This window comes from Hoplias malabaricus, chromosome Y (assembly GCF_029633855.1).
Source record: "Hoplias malabaricus isolate fHopMal1 chromosome Y, fHopMal1.hap1, whole genome shotgun sequence".
In the NCBI taxonomy this organism is placed as follows: domain Eukaryota; kingdom Metazoa; phylum Chordata; class Actinopteri; order Characiformes; family Erythrinidae; genus Hoplias; species Hoplias malabaricus.
The window spans coordinates 56,152,721-56,168,778 of NC_089820.1; the positions used below are offsets into that span (position 1 = coordinate 56,152,721).

The 16,058-nt window shown below is 44.0% G+C and overlaps 1 protein-coding gene across 1 annotated transcript in view; it reads right to left on the minus strand.

The window, feature by feature from the left end:
• The window catches only part of LOC136678470 (piezo-type mechanosensitive ion channel component 1-like), a 91,675-nt gene that overhangs the window by 12,527 nt on the left and 63,090 nt on the right, over positions 1-16,058 (minus strand). The window contains exons 21-41 of the mRNA XM_066656523.1: positions 15,830-16,006; positions 15,164-15,289; positions 11,434-11,634; positions 11,085-11,289; positions 10,827-10,931; positions 10,545-10,701; positions 9,825-10,068; positions 8,912-9,008; positions 7,937-8,102; positions 7,656-7,745; positions 7,425-7,501; positions 7,092-7,184; positions 6,263-6,363; positions 5,806-5,920; positions 5,526-5,639; positions 5,096-5,271; positions 4,408-4,523; positions 4,093-4,254; positions 2,451-2,709; positions 1,735-1,923; positions 997-1,273 (exon numbers count right to left, since the gene is read on the minus strand). Coding sequence (XP_066512620.1) covers positions 997-1,273; positions 1,735-1,923; positions 2,451-2,709; positions 4,093-4,254; positions 4,408-4,523; positions 5,096-5,271; positions 5,526-5,639; positions 5,806-5,920; positions 6,263-6,363; positions 7,092-7,184; positions 7,425-7,501; positions 7,656-7,745; positions 7,937-8,102; positions 8,912-9,008; positions 9,825-10,068; positions 10,545-10,701; positions 10,827-10,931; positions 11,085-11,289; positions 11,434-11,634; positions 15,164-15,289; positions 15,830-16,006 — 3,247 coding nt within the window. The remainder of the gene's footprint in view (positions 1-996; positions 1,274-1,734; positions 1,924-2,450; positions 2,710-4,092; positions 4,255-4,407; positions 4,524-5,095; positions 5,272-5,525; positions 5,640-5,805; positions 5,921-6,262; positions 6,364-7,091; positions 7,185-7,424; positions 7,502-7,655; positions 7,746-7,936; positions 8,103-8,911; positions 9,009-9,824; positions 10,069-10,544; positions 10,702-10,826; positions 10,932-11,084; positions 11,290-11,433; positions 11,635-15,163; positions 15,290-15,829; positions 16,007-16,058) is intronic.

Sequence of the window (16,058 nt, forward strand, 5' to 3'; positions counted from 1 at the left end):
ATTTGACGCTAGTAACTAGCATAATTACCCAAAGTTCCGGCCACTTTAATTACAATATTGGAAATCTTAGCTAACTGTAAATAAATAGAAGTACTTTACTCACTCCAATCAACATTTTTCAGGAGTCAAATGTGTGTAGATTAATGTCCAAGACTTCCTTTACTTTGAAAGAAAATATGTTTTTAGATAAAAACGCTTTTGTTTAAGTAGGTGCCAATACTGCTAAGATTACTAGCGCCCCCTAACTTCAGCCACCTCCCCTGTTTGTGACAGTTAAACGAGACAGTTGCTACCACATTCAGTGGTTTTGAGAGGTTCACAATGAGATTACGTTTGTCCTGTGTTAGTATCCATACTCTACATGTAAGGACTACAATGGCGGTAGATTTTCACCTCAGAGAAAAGGAAGCTAACCGCTAAGCTAACTTTTACACTGAGGGAAATATCTGTCGCGAAATGGAAATGTGTTGTGTTCCACACACAGTTTTACACACAAAGAGTTACAACACTGTTAGAGATACTTAAATATTGTTTAGATGTGTGATTTCTTGCAAGACTGATGTTTAAATGCCCTACTAGGGCGTGAACTTACGTTTTATTGTTTTACCCAATGCGATTGGCGAAGAGAGAGAGCGGAATGGCACCATATACGGTAGTGGACGGAAATAGGGGAAAGACAGGTATTTAAGAGAAGGATAAAACCTTAAACCTCAGTGGAAGTCAGTGTAAAAAAGACTTTATTCCAAGTAGTTTTGGAGCATTTCTATTGAATGTGAAGGACACCTGCTGTGTTCAAATTATATAGCAAAACTATAAATCAACAAAAATAGATATCAAATGTGTTTTTCTTTTCACCGACAATTTATATCAGTGAATTATCCACTGTATATTACTCATAAGAGATACTTCAGTAGCTGTAGTAGTTTCTGTGTTTAATAACATTAACAACACCCTGCAGTTTGAGGGGTTACCCGTCCACTCTCTGCCCACACTGACCTTTATTCGCCGATTTTCTTTTGCGGAAGCGCAGCAGGCCGCTCTTCTTCTTCCCCTCGTCCTGGTGAGGTTCAGGGGTTATCTCTTCGCTTTGGTTCTGCTCAGGGTCGATCTGTGGTTCTGTATGTGCTTTGGACTCTTGTTCTGGATCTGGGGTTTTGTCGTCCAGTTCAAAGACACTACTGTCCATCTCCTCGCCCTCCTCCTTCTTCTTCTTTTCCAGCTCTGGACTGGTCTTCTCCTCCAGAGGACCCTCCTGGTCCCACAGGCCATAGCGCTGAGGGGAGAAGAAACCATGTGATGAGCCACTCTCTCTGACTTTACATCTACAAGGTGGACCAACGAGGGAGGAGTGTCTCACAGAGTGGACAGAGAGTGGACACAGGGTTTAAAAACTCCAGCAGCACTGCTGTGTCTGATCCACTCTGCACGAGCACAACACACCACCACCACGTCAGTGTCACTGCAGCGCTGAGGATGATCCAGCACCTTTTGTGACTTATGGGTGTAGTGACCACGGAACAGGGGGCTAAAAAGTATGCACAGCAACAGGTTGAATGCAGTGTGTAACTGAACTACAAAGTGCTCCTGTGTAGTTCCTACTGAGAGTATAGAAACAAAGAGGTGGTGTTAATGTTATGGCTGATCGGTGTTTAAAGCACTGTGTGCACTTTAAAGTAGCTGAATTCCCTGATAATTAAGGGTGTCCACATGGGACCCAGAGTGTACAAGCTGTACCTGGAGCAGTGAACGGTGGAAGAACAGCACCAGCAGCTGAAGCAGGTCGTAGCGGATGTAGTTGTCTGTTTTGTCCAGGCCCAGGATTCGCGGAGGGAAGAAAGGCTTGTTCTCGTTCAGCTTGGTCTCGTAATCACTGTTCCAAGGGAAGAAGCCAAACTGGAACAAGTACTTCACCACAACCATCACCTTAAAGAGAGAGCAGAACAGTCCGACACATATTAGAGCTCTGGAAAATGATACCCACTGAGAACAATCATATTCGACCTCATGTCAAGCCGAATGATGTAAAACCAGAAATGTAATATTGTTAAGAAGTGTTTATCCTTACATTACAACAACCTCCTTCTCATTTCTACACTCACTGTTCATTAACTGTATACGAGCACTCTGTAGTTCTACAATTACAGACCGTAACCGATCTGTTGCTCCTCCTCCCGTTCTTCAGAAGTCAGGACTTCTATAGGACCACCACAGGAGTACAAAGTTTAAAACGTTTACCAATATTTAAAATATAAATTCTGCATTAAGCTGGTTCCCTGTTGAAGATCTGTGTATTTATTTTCATAAAAAAATGCATGACTGTACAAACTGAAGCAGTAATGAATCAGCTACATCTCTGAGGGAACTCGGAGTGTGACGCCTTTGCTGATAAACAGTTCCAATATCTACACATCTGTTTACAGCAGCACATAAAAGACTCCACGAGCCCCCACCTCTGTGTAAACAATGGCTGTCATCCAGAAGCGCTTGGAGGGCCGAGGCACAGCCAGCATGGCCCACAGGAAGATGAGGATGGGCAGCACCAGGGAGATGACGGAGGCGGTGACCACGTTATTCAGGACAATGATGAAGTAACACACCAGCTCCGAGTGGGCGGCCAGGACGTTGTAGAGAGCGAAGAGGAGTTTCAGCAGACGGTTCTGAGTGTTGTAGAAGTTTCGACTCTGCACCAGCTCTTCAATGAGGTACGGTCTGGAACAGGACAAAGAACATGCAAAAGACCATTTGGGATGAAGTTGGAGTGCAGTTTTTAAACTTTTTCCAAACAACTCCAAATATGGTGAATCAGCCCAGTAAACCTGCTTAGAAGTGTTTCTGACTCTGTAATGACAGCTGCATCCCGATGATCTTATGACTCATGACTCCATTAAGACAATGTACAATCAAACCAAGTTACGGTGCTTCAGAGAATGTTGTGGCAAGTAATTAGCTTTAGATAGGTTAGCATTAGCTAGGTTGTGGTTTGTAAAGTTTTGCTAGGATTGCTGCTGCTATGAAAACCAGTTGCAGAGGAAACCCACGCAGACACAGGGAGAACACACCACACTCCTCACAGACAGTCACCCGGAGGAAACCCACGCAGACACAGGGAGAACACACCACACTCCTCACAGACAGTCACCCGGAGGAAACCCACGCAGACACAGGGAGAACACACCACACTCCTCACAGACAGTCACCCGGAGGAAACCCACGCAGACACAGGGAGAACACACCACACTCCTCACAGACAGTCACCCGGAGGAAACCCAAGCAGACACAGGGAGAACACACCACACTCCTCACAGACAGTCACCCGGAGGAAACCCACGCAGACACAGGGAGAACACACCACACTCCTCACAGACAGTCACCCGGAGGAAACCCACGCAGACACAGGGAGAACACACCACACTCCTCACAGACAGTCACCCGGAGGAAACCCACGCAGACACAGGGAGAACACACCACACTCCTCACAGACAGTCACCCGGAGGAAACCCACGCAGACACAGGGAGAACACACCACACTCCTCACAGACAGTCACCCGGAGGAAACCCACGCAGACACAGGGAGAACACACCACACTCCTCACAGACAGTCACCCGGAGGAAACCCACGTGGACACGGAGAAAACACCAGCTCCTACTTCTGGTCGTTTTTTCACTAAATACATCTTGTCTAAATATTAAAATATGCCTATTATTAAAGTATGTAAATTAGTGCAAAAAGTTTGCTTAACCTTTGCTGTAAACATTCCCCAAACCATAAAAACAATGTCTCTTTCACTAGCAGCTCAGAGTTTGTTTTTCTTCTCTGAGTCTGTTACTGCAATTCTCCATAACTCTGAAAAATAAAACACTGGAAAGCATTTTACTTTCTTCTCCTCTTCTGAGTGAGTGTTGAAATTGAAAGTTATGCCAACTGAGTCATTTAATGAAAAATGTAGAAGTGAATGTTCCTGAACGTGATCCATTTCTGAACTGAGTCTGTTCGCCACGTCGGCTGAGAATAGCTTTTTTAATGCTGCTATTTTCCTTATAACATGGTTTTAAAGAGTCTGTATACAGGAGAGTTGAATCTGCAGCATTTACTTGTCTGTGAGCAGCTCGCTGGCGGTTCTGGATCGCCGCTGACGTCGTGAAGCTCGTAGATCCGGTTCTGGTTCGAGCTGAAGCGTGTGTTGAGAGCTCAGGGTTGTGTTGCTGTAGCCCTGAGCAACCTCCAACTCATTAACATCCCCCAGCTCTGTGGCACTACGCTCAGGAACATTCAAAAACATAGCTTTACTACCAATGGTAAACAGCTCAAAACAAAGTACAGAAGCATATACATACAGCTAAATATATTTCTTAAAGTTCTGTGGCTATTTTTCCAATCAAAAACACTATATAACTCATAAGACCCACCTTGCGGCACCACTGACATTAACGATGTCAGCATCAGTCTCATCTAAACATGTCTCCAGAGTGGGACTCTCACTGTCCTGGGAAAGCTGGTCATCCATGGGCTCCTGGGAAGGCATCTATAGAAGGAGCACACACACACCTTCATGCCGACGATTCCGTTGAACTCCTGATGCAGTTTTTCTAAAAGAATCTCTCTCAGAGCATTGGGAAGCACCACTGAGAAGAACTCAGATGAAAATCTCCTTCAGGCAGAAAGATCAAATCTGATTTCTCTGATTTCAGATGCTTCATCTGAGACATTTGAAGCTAACCACAGCCTCTTTTCAAAACTGCTGCTAGCCCTAGTCTGTAGACAGCTCAGCACCGTTGGAGGAGGTTGCTAATTACCCAGAGCTGCTATGTCAGCTAACAGATGCATGTCCAGAGCCATCCTACTCACCCAGCCTTGCATGTCTAAGGCATCCCCAGGGGTCAAACCAGTCGTCACAGGATAATAGAGCTATCTCGAATACTGTGAAAACTGACCTTATCTGATTCAAGCCACATTTCTAGCCTCAAATCTGATCTCGGAACATTTTGGCTGGTACTCATTGTGGCCCTGCCCTCTGCCATCTATTGTGTCCACGTCTGTAGATGCCACTACTGCACCAACTGGTAGCTATAACTACTGCCATGTGTTTTCTCTCACCTGACCGATGTGGTGGATGAGCATGTATCGCTCCTCGCACAGCACCGTGGATGTGTCGACATATTGTTTGGTCAGCATGTTGAGCCACAGAGTGAAGCCGTCCACCATGGCCAGAAACAAAACCCACAGGAACTTGAGGATGTCTAGAATCCGCTGCACTGTTTCACTGCCGGAGCCTGGGGAAGTGCCAGAGAGTCAGACTACAGCAATTAAGCACTCCCTGCTCCTGTCATAGCCCCTGCTGTAAGGTTGGACACGCAGCTTTTAGGTTTTCTGAACTGTGCACTTATGTCTCTGTCCTGAAAGGGTCTATGGCTGTCTCTCCAACCTCATAACAGCTGCTCGGGAGCTGGGCACAGACAGGTCAGATGGAGATAATTCAGGTCTAAGGACATTCAGGTTATAGAGTTATTACAAGGGAGTTATTTACCTGACTCCTCCACTTCCTCGCCAAGCACCTCCTCCTCTTCCTCCTCCTCCACTTCTTCTTCTTTCCCCTGTGTCACTTGCTTCTCAATAACAGCCCTAGTTCTTTCCCCATCACCTGATACATAAGGAACATAATTAGATTTACTAATTAGATTTACTAGTACTAATATTACATGTAATATACTGTATATAGGATCCCACATCCTGATATTTCATAAAAACATTCAGTTGATATATATGTGTGTGTGTGTGTGTGTGTGTGTGTGTCTGAGCAGTCTGACCTGAGATTGGTGTGCCGGCCAGTTTTCTCTCTCTCTCCAGTCTTTGTTCTCTCTGTCTCTGCTGTCGTTCTCTCAGAGCCTGTTTAGCGCCGGTCACCCAGGCCTGGTACGCCAGCTGTGGAACACACACACACACACGCACGCATGTGCATACACAATCATACAAATACAAACAAACACACAGAATATGAGAGGCAAAGCAAATCAATTTCATTTTTAAAAGGATAGAAAAGCAGTGAAATGATTCAACACCTTTCTTTAAACATTGGACTGTTAACATGTGAGTGTGTGAGAGTGTGTGTGTGAGTGTGTGTGTGCGTGAATGTGCGTGAGAGAGTGTGTGTGTGTGTGCGTGCGCGAGAGAGTGTGTGTGTGTGTGCGTGAGAGTGTGCGTGTGAGTGTGCGTGAATGTGCGTGTGTGCGAGAGAGCATGTGTGTGTGTGTGCGTGTGCACTACCTGAAATGCAGTTTGTCTGCGATGTTTCTGCTCCTCAACCGAGAGATCCTCCTCCTCTCCACTGTCTGATTCAAACAGGTAATAATCCCCAGAATGCAACACTGCAAGAGATACACACACAAACACACACACATTAAACACACCCTTGAGCCCCTTAATACCTGACTCAGCAGTTCAGGGTGTGGTGAAAATGTCCAATCTATTTACAGTCTGTTCAGTTCTAAAATAATGGAATCTAAAACAGATAATATCATCCGCCAAACTCTCTTATTCACAGTGCTCTAGAGTTTTAAGGTTTTAATCAGTATTCTATCAGGAAGCTTGCTCAGTTATAGCATGGTCTTCCTGCCTGAGCTGGTGATTGAACACCAGTCTGCAGTGTGGAGGACAGTGGCGTATCCACCACACCACACCAAGCATTCTCCGTATGTGAGTTCAGATAAACTGGGACAGAGTCCTTGAATGACAAAGTCATGTTTTTATTCTTTTTAATTAGCAAACCATTGCTACATCCACGGCACAGAGCTGCTACCAGACAAACAAAGCACTGATGTTCAGTCGCTTACTTGTGTCTGTGAATTTAATGAACATTACTACCTTTAAATGAAAACTAATAAAGACTCAGAGGCACGCCTTAGTATCCTGAGTATTCCTGAGGAACACAGGGAGGTATACAACAGCTAATTCGTCCTCAACTGAGAATATAAATGTCTGTGTGTCTCACACTCGTCTTGTTTGTAAAGAGACTGAATGGGAGAGTGAAGGAGACAGTGACGGAGAGCCCCTGTTGGAGAGAGAGACAGAGACGGAGGGTGTGTTGTTAGCGTACCAGTCGCGTGGTCCATCCAGGGCCGGTGCCACTCTTTCTGCCTGAGGGACTTCCTCTCCTTCTTTTCTCTTCTCTCCTTCTCTTCCTCAGACTCTGTGAAGAACAGCACAGCGGGGGTAAGGAGCCACGTTTAATAAGCATCTGCAATTAGCATCTGCTTGATTTCTGTTCAGTGAATAGGGCTGAAGTTATTAACACAGCATCAGCTCTTCACAGACCTCAGAAGAAAAATATCATATAGATCTAGATAATCTGACATTAGCTCATCCTTTGTTCGTTTATTTCTAAACATGTGTGTCTCAGTGCGAGTCCCAGAGCAGCGTGTGTTTGTACCCGAGTCCTGCTCCCCTCTCTCAGATGCCTTTCGACCTTCTTTATATTTCTGCTGTTTATCACGGATTCTCTTCATCCTGTGGAGACAGAAGGATGTACTGATTGATGCAGTTACTGTCCTGCACCGGCTGCGTGAGACAGAGCCTCCAAAGCGTTTGTCTTTAAACATCGGAAGCAAACTTTAAGACACAAGGACAGAGCGAGAATGAGAGGAGAGACTCATTAACTCACGAGTTTTTCAGCTGCTGAATGGATTTTTTCTCGGCCTGCTGGGCGAAACGCATGTTCTTAACGATGCTGGCTCTGAAGAGCTCAAAACCCCTGTGCGAACACACACACACACACACACACTTTCAGCATGGCCAGAGTAAAAGCAATCAGTCAATATCATCTGCAGTATCTCGAATTTTTGAAGATTGTGGTTCACTCATTGTTTCTGCTGTGAAACCACTTCCTTTAGCTCTGAGCTTTGTTTTTGCCCCACGATGGTGTCCAGCAGGGGGTGCTCTCACCTGGAGGCCTGCCGTGCTGAAGCCTGTAGGTCCGCCTTGACATGAAGGAAATAAAAGCTTAGGAAGACTCTCCTCTGCAGCAATAGAAAAAAGAAGCAGATGCTGTCCCAGATAATACCAGCCTCCTCTACAGGCAAACTACACTCCTTATCACTGAGAGACGAAGCTGTGGAGTCACACACACACACACACACACACACACACACACACACACACACACAAGTATGATTAAGTGTGGCTCAGCCCCATCTGAAGAAGTCCTCCAAAAGCAAATTGCTGTACCGTTTTGGGGTTTAGGGGGCCCCGTAAATAATTATTAATCAAATCCCAGTGAGCTGCCTTACTGGCCACTGTCTACAGGGGAAACTGTCTAATAAGTAGTCAGCCTTAAAACCCACCTCCAGCCTCTGCATCCCACCATATAACAAAGATTACTGAGACAATGTGGTTAGACAGCCCTTGTTCCTGCACTGCACATGACTAGTGTTTACTCCCCTCAGCTCACAAACACTTCAGAGACTAGCTCATGGATTCTGATCATGTGATTATCATCACAATTTTCATCATGTTCCCTTTGGAGTAACAGAGAACTAGACAAGAGAAATCGACTGTGGTCAGACACTGAAATAAAAAAATATGAGTACAACTCATCATCTTTAAACAGAGTTTCTCTGGAATAAACTTTTCTTCCAACACTCAGAGGAGGAGAACAACAGTAAACAGACTCAGCCGCGCTGCCTCAGCAGGATCTTAGTTGCAGCATGTTTAAGATCTTTAAGATGTCAGGAGTGTGCATATTATGTTTTTTTAAAGCTGTCTACGCAGAGAGCTCACTAGGTTTTGAGGCCAACCCTCTGCGTTTTCCTCTGATATCACTTCTTTTGAGTGAATAAAAATGTGAAGCAAAACAGCTTTTTTGTCAACAGTTTTCAGTTTGACTCCAACTTATTTTAAATGTGTTTTACGCAGACTTACGATCATAGTAGCCTTTGACTGTGCAGACGAGACTGAAGAGTTGGATCACCCAGCAGAAACGATCCTGCATCTGATTCACAAATACACAGGCCAGGATCTGACAGACACGCACAAACACACATAAAAATGAGCATACACACACCTCTGTGTCGGGTTGTGAATATCTAAGACTACGGTAAAAGTCCCAGCTCGGGCAGGAGAACCACACTTTACAAGGACTTGAGCACGCCTCCTGACATTATCTTCACGTACAGGGGTTGGACAATGAAAGTGAAACACCTGGTTTTAGACCACAGTAATGTATTAGTGTGGTGTAGGGCCTCCTTTTGCGGCCGATACAGCGTCAGTTGGTCTTGGGAATGACATACACAAGTCCTGCACAGTGGTCAGAGGGATTTGAAGCCATTCTTCTTGCAGGATAGTGGCCAGGTCTCTACGTGATGCTGGTGGAGGAAAACGTTTCCTGACTCGCTCCTCCAAAACACCCTAAAGTGGCTCAATAATATTTAGATCTGGTGACTGTGCAGGCCATGGGAGATGTTCAACTTCACTTTCATGTTCATCAAACCAGTCTTTCACCAGTCTCGCTGTGTGTATTGGTGCATTGTCGTCCTGATACACGACACCGCCTTCAGGATAAAATGTTTGAACCACTGGATGCACATGGTCTTACTGGTGCAATGTGCAGTTAATGAAGATTGGCCACCAGGCTGCTCCAATTTAGCCATGAAGTGTCTAACCCCTGTACGTCTATAACATGATTCAAGCTGTAAGTAACTAAGAAAAGATCGTCTACCAAAACCCAGAACTTAAATGTAAATGAATGAATGAATTAAACAGCTTAATGTACATCTCTACAGCAGTCCGTGTGTGCATGTGTGTGTGTTTGTGTGTGTGTGTGTGTTTGACTCACAGACAGGATGTTTTTGGAAATTATGACAGTGACGTTGTAGATGATGAGACAGTCCCACAACAGCAGTCTGCTGCGAGATGTTTTGATCAGCAGCTGAGTCCCAAACAGCAGGAAGAAGAAGCAGGCGAGGAGATAACCCAACCCAAAAACACTGATCCGGGTCGAACCGGTCACAAACACCACCGACAACACGAACCAGAACATGTACCGGAACACAAGGATCTTTGCCATATCCAGATACGACCTGTCATACAGATATGATGAGGATGTGAGAGAGAGAGAGAGAGAGAATGTGTGTTTGTGAGAGAGATAGAGAGAGGGAGAGGAAAAGAGAGAGAGAGATATAGAGAGGGAAAGGGAGAGAGAGAGAGAGAGAGAGAGAGGGGGGGGGGGGGGGGGGAAGAGAGAGAGAGAGAGAGAGAGAGAGAGGGAAAGGGAAAGAGAGAGAGAGGGGGGAAAAGGGAAAGAGAGAGAGAGAGAAAGAGAGAGGGAAAGAGAGAGAGGAAGAGAGAGGGGGAGAGAGAGAGAGAGGAAGAGGAAGAGAGAGAGAGAGAGAGAGAGAGAGAGAGAGTGAGTGAAGTTCTATAAAGTTCAGCAGTTCTTTTTCAACCTGCATGCCCTGAAACTAGAGACCAATACTAAAGTAATTGGACACGTTGACGGACCTGTGTTTACTGATGGGCCCCGAAGAGGATGCTTTAGTGAGTGTGGAGGTAGTACCTGCAGTTAATGAAGTTGGGGGCAGGGTTAAAGGGGAGTCCCACCATAGGGTCAGGGTTATCACTGTTTTCTCCTCCCATCACCATCCACTCCTCCTTCTTCTCATTCTCAAACACTTTCCACTGCTGAGAAGCGCACATCAGCAGCAGGAAGTCGGCTGTACACACACACACACACGTCCAGATTTTTCATACTCATACAGTTTCTCCACAGGTACGTTTTTGTGATCACTGTGACAGTTGATGCGTTCACATTACAGAAACCAGTCTAGCTGTAACTCACCGATGAGGTTTTTGGAGTTGGGGATTGTGTAGAAATCAGGGAGGTAGATCCACTTGATCAGTGCTGAGTTGATGGTGACTGACGTCTTCCATCTCCATGGATAATCTACACAAACACACCTTTAAAGTAAGTCCTGCAGTTCTAATACACAATACCTTTAATGAAGAGGCATAATGAAGATCATGGACAAATGACAAGTACAGATCTGGTCCTCTATGTGTCTTTAGCTCTATTGTGTTTAGCTCAATGGGCACTGACCGATACAGAGAGCCGGAGGGATCCCCACGCACAGAATATATTGGTAGATCATGAAGATGACCAGGAACAGACAGTATTTGGACCAGATTTTGGCGATGGCTGCCCGGCGCCGCAGCACCATGATCGCAACCAACCAGCAGCCGTGGATAATGACCAAGAAATTCATACGCTGACCTATCGCATTCACCGTCATCAAGAAGCAGATCTGGAGCAAAGAACAGCACGGAGAGTCAGAGTCAGTTCCCTGAAATAACATACTCTTATTTCAGATAGAGAACAGACTACATAAAGGACACGAGAAATCTGGGAATAGGGAACTGCATCAAACAATAGATAAAAGGGTGCTGACCTCAAGGCCAAATTTGTAGAAACTATAGTTGAGCAAGTATTTGATGCAGGGCAACAGTCCCTGGTCCAGTTTGTCCCTCGTGGCCTGGGGGAAGATTGCAGGGATGTTGGGAGGTGAGCGCTGGAGCTGTCTGTAGTGATGAATCTGGTGCCGATATACTGTCGCCTCGAACACCAGCAGCAGCAGAACCAGCAGATGATTCTAATAGGAGGAGAGAAGAGAGAACATACTCAATGCCAAACATCGGCCAGAGGGGATGTATATTTGTGATTATGTATCTGCTTCATTTATTTGTACCAAATCCCTAAAGATACTCCTTTATGGAGTCAAAAAAGGGTCAAAAAGATTTTGAGTTTGTAACAATACTCACAAATGTAACGGACTTTGTAACTGCGTTTGAGCAACTACATACACGTAAAACAAAATTTGTAACTGCGTTTGAGCAACTACATACACGTAAAAAGAAATCTGTAATTGCGTTTGAGCAACTACATACACATAAAACGAAATTTGTAACTGCGTTTGAGCAACTACATACACGTAAAAAGTCCTTCAACATAAGGAAGATTAGGCCATACCTAACTCAACATACAACGTCCTTCAACATAAGGAAGATTAGGCCATACCTAACTCAACATACAACGTCCTTCAACATAAGGAAGATTAGACCATACCTAACTCAACATACAACACAGCTCCTCGTTCAGACGTTAGTAATCTCCCGTCTAGACTATTGCAACGCCCTCCTGACAGGTCTTCCGGCCTGTGCTGTGAGACCACTACAGATGATCCAGAATGCGGCAGCACGCCTGGTCTTCAACCAACCAAAAAGAGCACATGTCACGCCCCTATTAGTTGAGCTGCATTGGCTACCCTTAGCTGCTCGCATCAAATTCAAATCACTAATGATGGCCTTCAGAGTATTCACTGGTTCTGCTCCCATCTACCTCAATAGACTCTTAAAACCATACGTTAGCGCCCGCCCTCTCCGTTCCTCAAAGGAGCGCCTACTAACACGACGAACCCCCCGTACAAGTCAGTTGAGGCTATTCTCATCTCTGGTACCACGCTGGTGGAACGAGCTTCCAAGCACCATCAGAGCAACAGAAACCCTCTCCGCATTCAAGAAATCATTGAAAACCCAGTATCTTTTGCACTGAATGTCTTTCTTTAATGCACTTATTACTTCCTGGCATATTGCACTTAATGTAAGGTATTTTGTATAATTTGTGCTGTAGTTCGAATGTTAGATCCTCTTTTGTAAGTCGCTTTGGATAAAAGCGTCTGCCAAATGCATAAATGTAAATGTAAATGTAAAAAGAAATCTGTAATTGCTTTTGAGCAACTACATACACGTAAAACGAAATTTGTAACTGTATGAGTAACTACATACACGTAAAACTAAATCTGTAGCTGCGTTTGAGCAACTACATACACGTAAAACTACATTTGTAGCTGCGTTTGAGCAACTACATACATGTAAAACTAAATCTGTAACTGCTTTTGAGCAACTACATACACGTGAAACTAAATTTGTAACTGCGTTTAAGCAACTACATACACGTAAAACAAAATTTGTAACTGCGTTTGAGCAACTACATACACGTAAAACTAAATCTGTAACTGCGTTTGAGCAACTACATACACGTAAAACTAAATCTGTAACTGCGTTTGAGCAACTACATACACGTAAAACTAAATCTGTAACTGCGTTTGAGCAACTACATACATGTAAAACTAAATCTGTAACTGCGTTTGAGCAACTACATACATGTAAAACTAAATCTGTAACTGCTTTTGAGCAACTACATACACGTGAAACTAAATTTGTAACTGCGTTTGAGCAACTACATACACCTAAAACAAAATCTGTAACTGCGTTTGAGCAACTACATACACGTAAAACTAAATCTGTAACTGCGTTTGAGCAACTACATACACGTAAAACTAAATCTGTAACTGCGTTTGAGCAACTACATACACGTAAAACGAAATTTGTAACTGTATGAGTAACTACATACACGTAAAACTAAATTTGTAACTGCGTTTGAGCAACTGCATACACGTAAAACTAAATCTGTAACTGCGTTTGAGCAACTACATACACGTAAAACTAAATTTGTAACTGCATTTGAGCAACTACATACACATAAAATGAAATTTGTAACTGCGTTTGAGCAACTACATACACGTAAAACGAAATTTGTAACTGCGTTTGAGCAACTACATACACATAAAACAAAATTTGTAACTGAGTTTGAGCAACTACATACACGTGGAACACATTTGTAGCTGCGTTTGAGCAACTACATACACGTAAAACGAAATTTGTAACTGCGTTTGAGCAACTACATACACGTGGAACACATTTGTAGCTGCGTTTGAGCAACTACATACACGTAAAACAAAATCTGTAACTGTTTGAGCAACTACATACACGTGGAACACATTTGTAGCTGCGTTTGAGCAACTACATACACGTAACACGGAATTTGTAACTGCGTTTGAGCAACTACATACACGTAAAACAAAATCTGTAACTGTGTTTGAGCAACTACATACACGTGGAACACATTTGTAGCTGCGTTTGAGCAACTACATACACGTAACACGGAATTTGTAGCTGCGTTTGAGCAACTACATACACGTAAAACAAAATCTGTAACTGTGTTTGAGCAACTACATACACGTGGAACACATTTGTAGCTGCGTTTGAGCAACTACATACACGTAACACGGAATTTGTAACTGCGTTTGAGCAACTACATACACGTAAAACGAAATTTGTAACTGCGTTTGAGCAACTACATACACGTGGAACACATTTGTAGCTGCGTTTGAGCAACTACATACACGTAAAACAAAATCTGTAACTGTGTTTGAGCAACTACATACACGTGGAACACATTTGTAGCTGCGTTTGAGCAACTACATACACGTAACACGGAATTTGTAACTGCGTTTGAGCAACTACATACACGTAAAACAAAATTTGTAACTGCGTTTGAGCAACTACATACACGTGGAACACATTTGTAGCTGCGTTTGAGCAACTACATACACGTAAAACAAAATCTGTAACTGTGTTTGAGCAACTACATACACGTGGAACACATTTGTAGCTGCGTTTGAGCAACTACATACACGTAACACGGAATTTGTAACTGCGTTTGAGCAACTACATACACGCAAAACAACATTAGTAACTGCATTTGAGCAACTACATACACGTAAAACTAAAATCCACAAATGTATCGGAATGCACAAATTTGCAAAAATTTAAATTTTAAAATGTGCAAGAGCAAACCTTTTTAAGGTTCCATATGTGACAGTGGGAGTTTTTGAATGAGGTGGAAAAAATCCACACTGTTGCATGTGTGAATCTCTTTTTGCAGTTTGCGAATTTAAGACCCTGTTTTGACGGCCAATTGATGGACCAATAGGAAAGCTTTAGCTGGACCAATCACATCATGAGGTTTGTTTAACCAATCAGAGCATTGAATCATTGATTTGTTTCTGTCAACCATAGAGCTTTTCCACCAAATGAACTCCGGTTCTTGAACCAGTTCCGTTCCTGATTCTTGGAACTTTGGTTCTTTCCAGTGAACCGCTTTACCTTTTTGACTCCATACTTCTTGGCACACGAAGGTGAACTTTGCTGATAAAGTGATTTTGAAAAATCAACACATTCTCAATGAGACGAGAAAGTGAAAAATGAGTGGGATCTCACCTTACTGTAGCCTAAGGCTGTGGCATCCTTTCTGAAGCCGAACCAGTTAGCGGGATCCACGGGACCGCTGTATAGCGTGGAGTTCAGGATCTCCTCGCTCTCTAGACTGGTATCATTGAGAAAAGGCTAGAAGACAGAGAACAAAGAGAGAAAAGACATTTTAGGCACCTTTATTTATCTGTAAAACCACGATACTGCACCCAAAAAGCAATTTAATGCAATCAAATCCTCACAGCAGTGTTCTAGTGTAACAGTCTAGTGTAAATCCTCCCCCGAAAAGGCTGTTGCTGATGATAAAGAGGGGAAATGCATAAACTATGCAGCACTAGTTGTTTGCAAAGTTGTTTTCTCCAGCTTTAACTGGGGAAGGAAGCTAGTGAGGTCTGTGCTAATGTGGCAGTAATGAGATCTCATAAAGTCTCGCTAATCACCTCAGAGACAAACACCAAACACCGCACTGTTCACCGCCTTCACTCAACAGCCGTAAAGTTTCAGACCAAACACGTCAACAAAAACATGAGCAGGAGAGTGGCTGGGTAATTAGAGCGAGGATTATCCTCCCAGCGGGCAGCAGTGAGACGGAGAACTGACTTCTCACAGACAGAGCTGTACATGTTTGTGCACCTGTGATGGAGTGTGTGTGTGTATATATATCTGCTCTCTCACCACAGTGCAGTTGTTGGAGTATTCACTGGGTTTAACAATCCTGAGCTGGTAGAGCATTTTGCAGACGATGATGACGCAGACCCAGACAGTGGACAGACATGAGGCCATGGGTCTGAAGCGAGTGTACGGCATGGCGAAAGACCACAGAACCACCAGCAGAAGGTTCATCACAGATGGCTGGATAGAGAGAGAGAGAGAGAGAGAGAGAGAGAGAGGGCAGGAGACACAT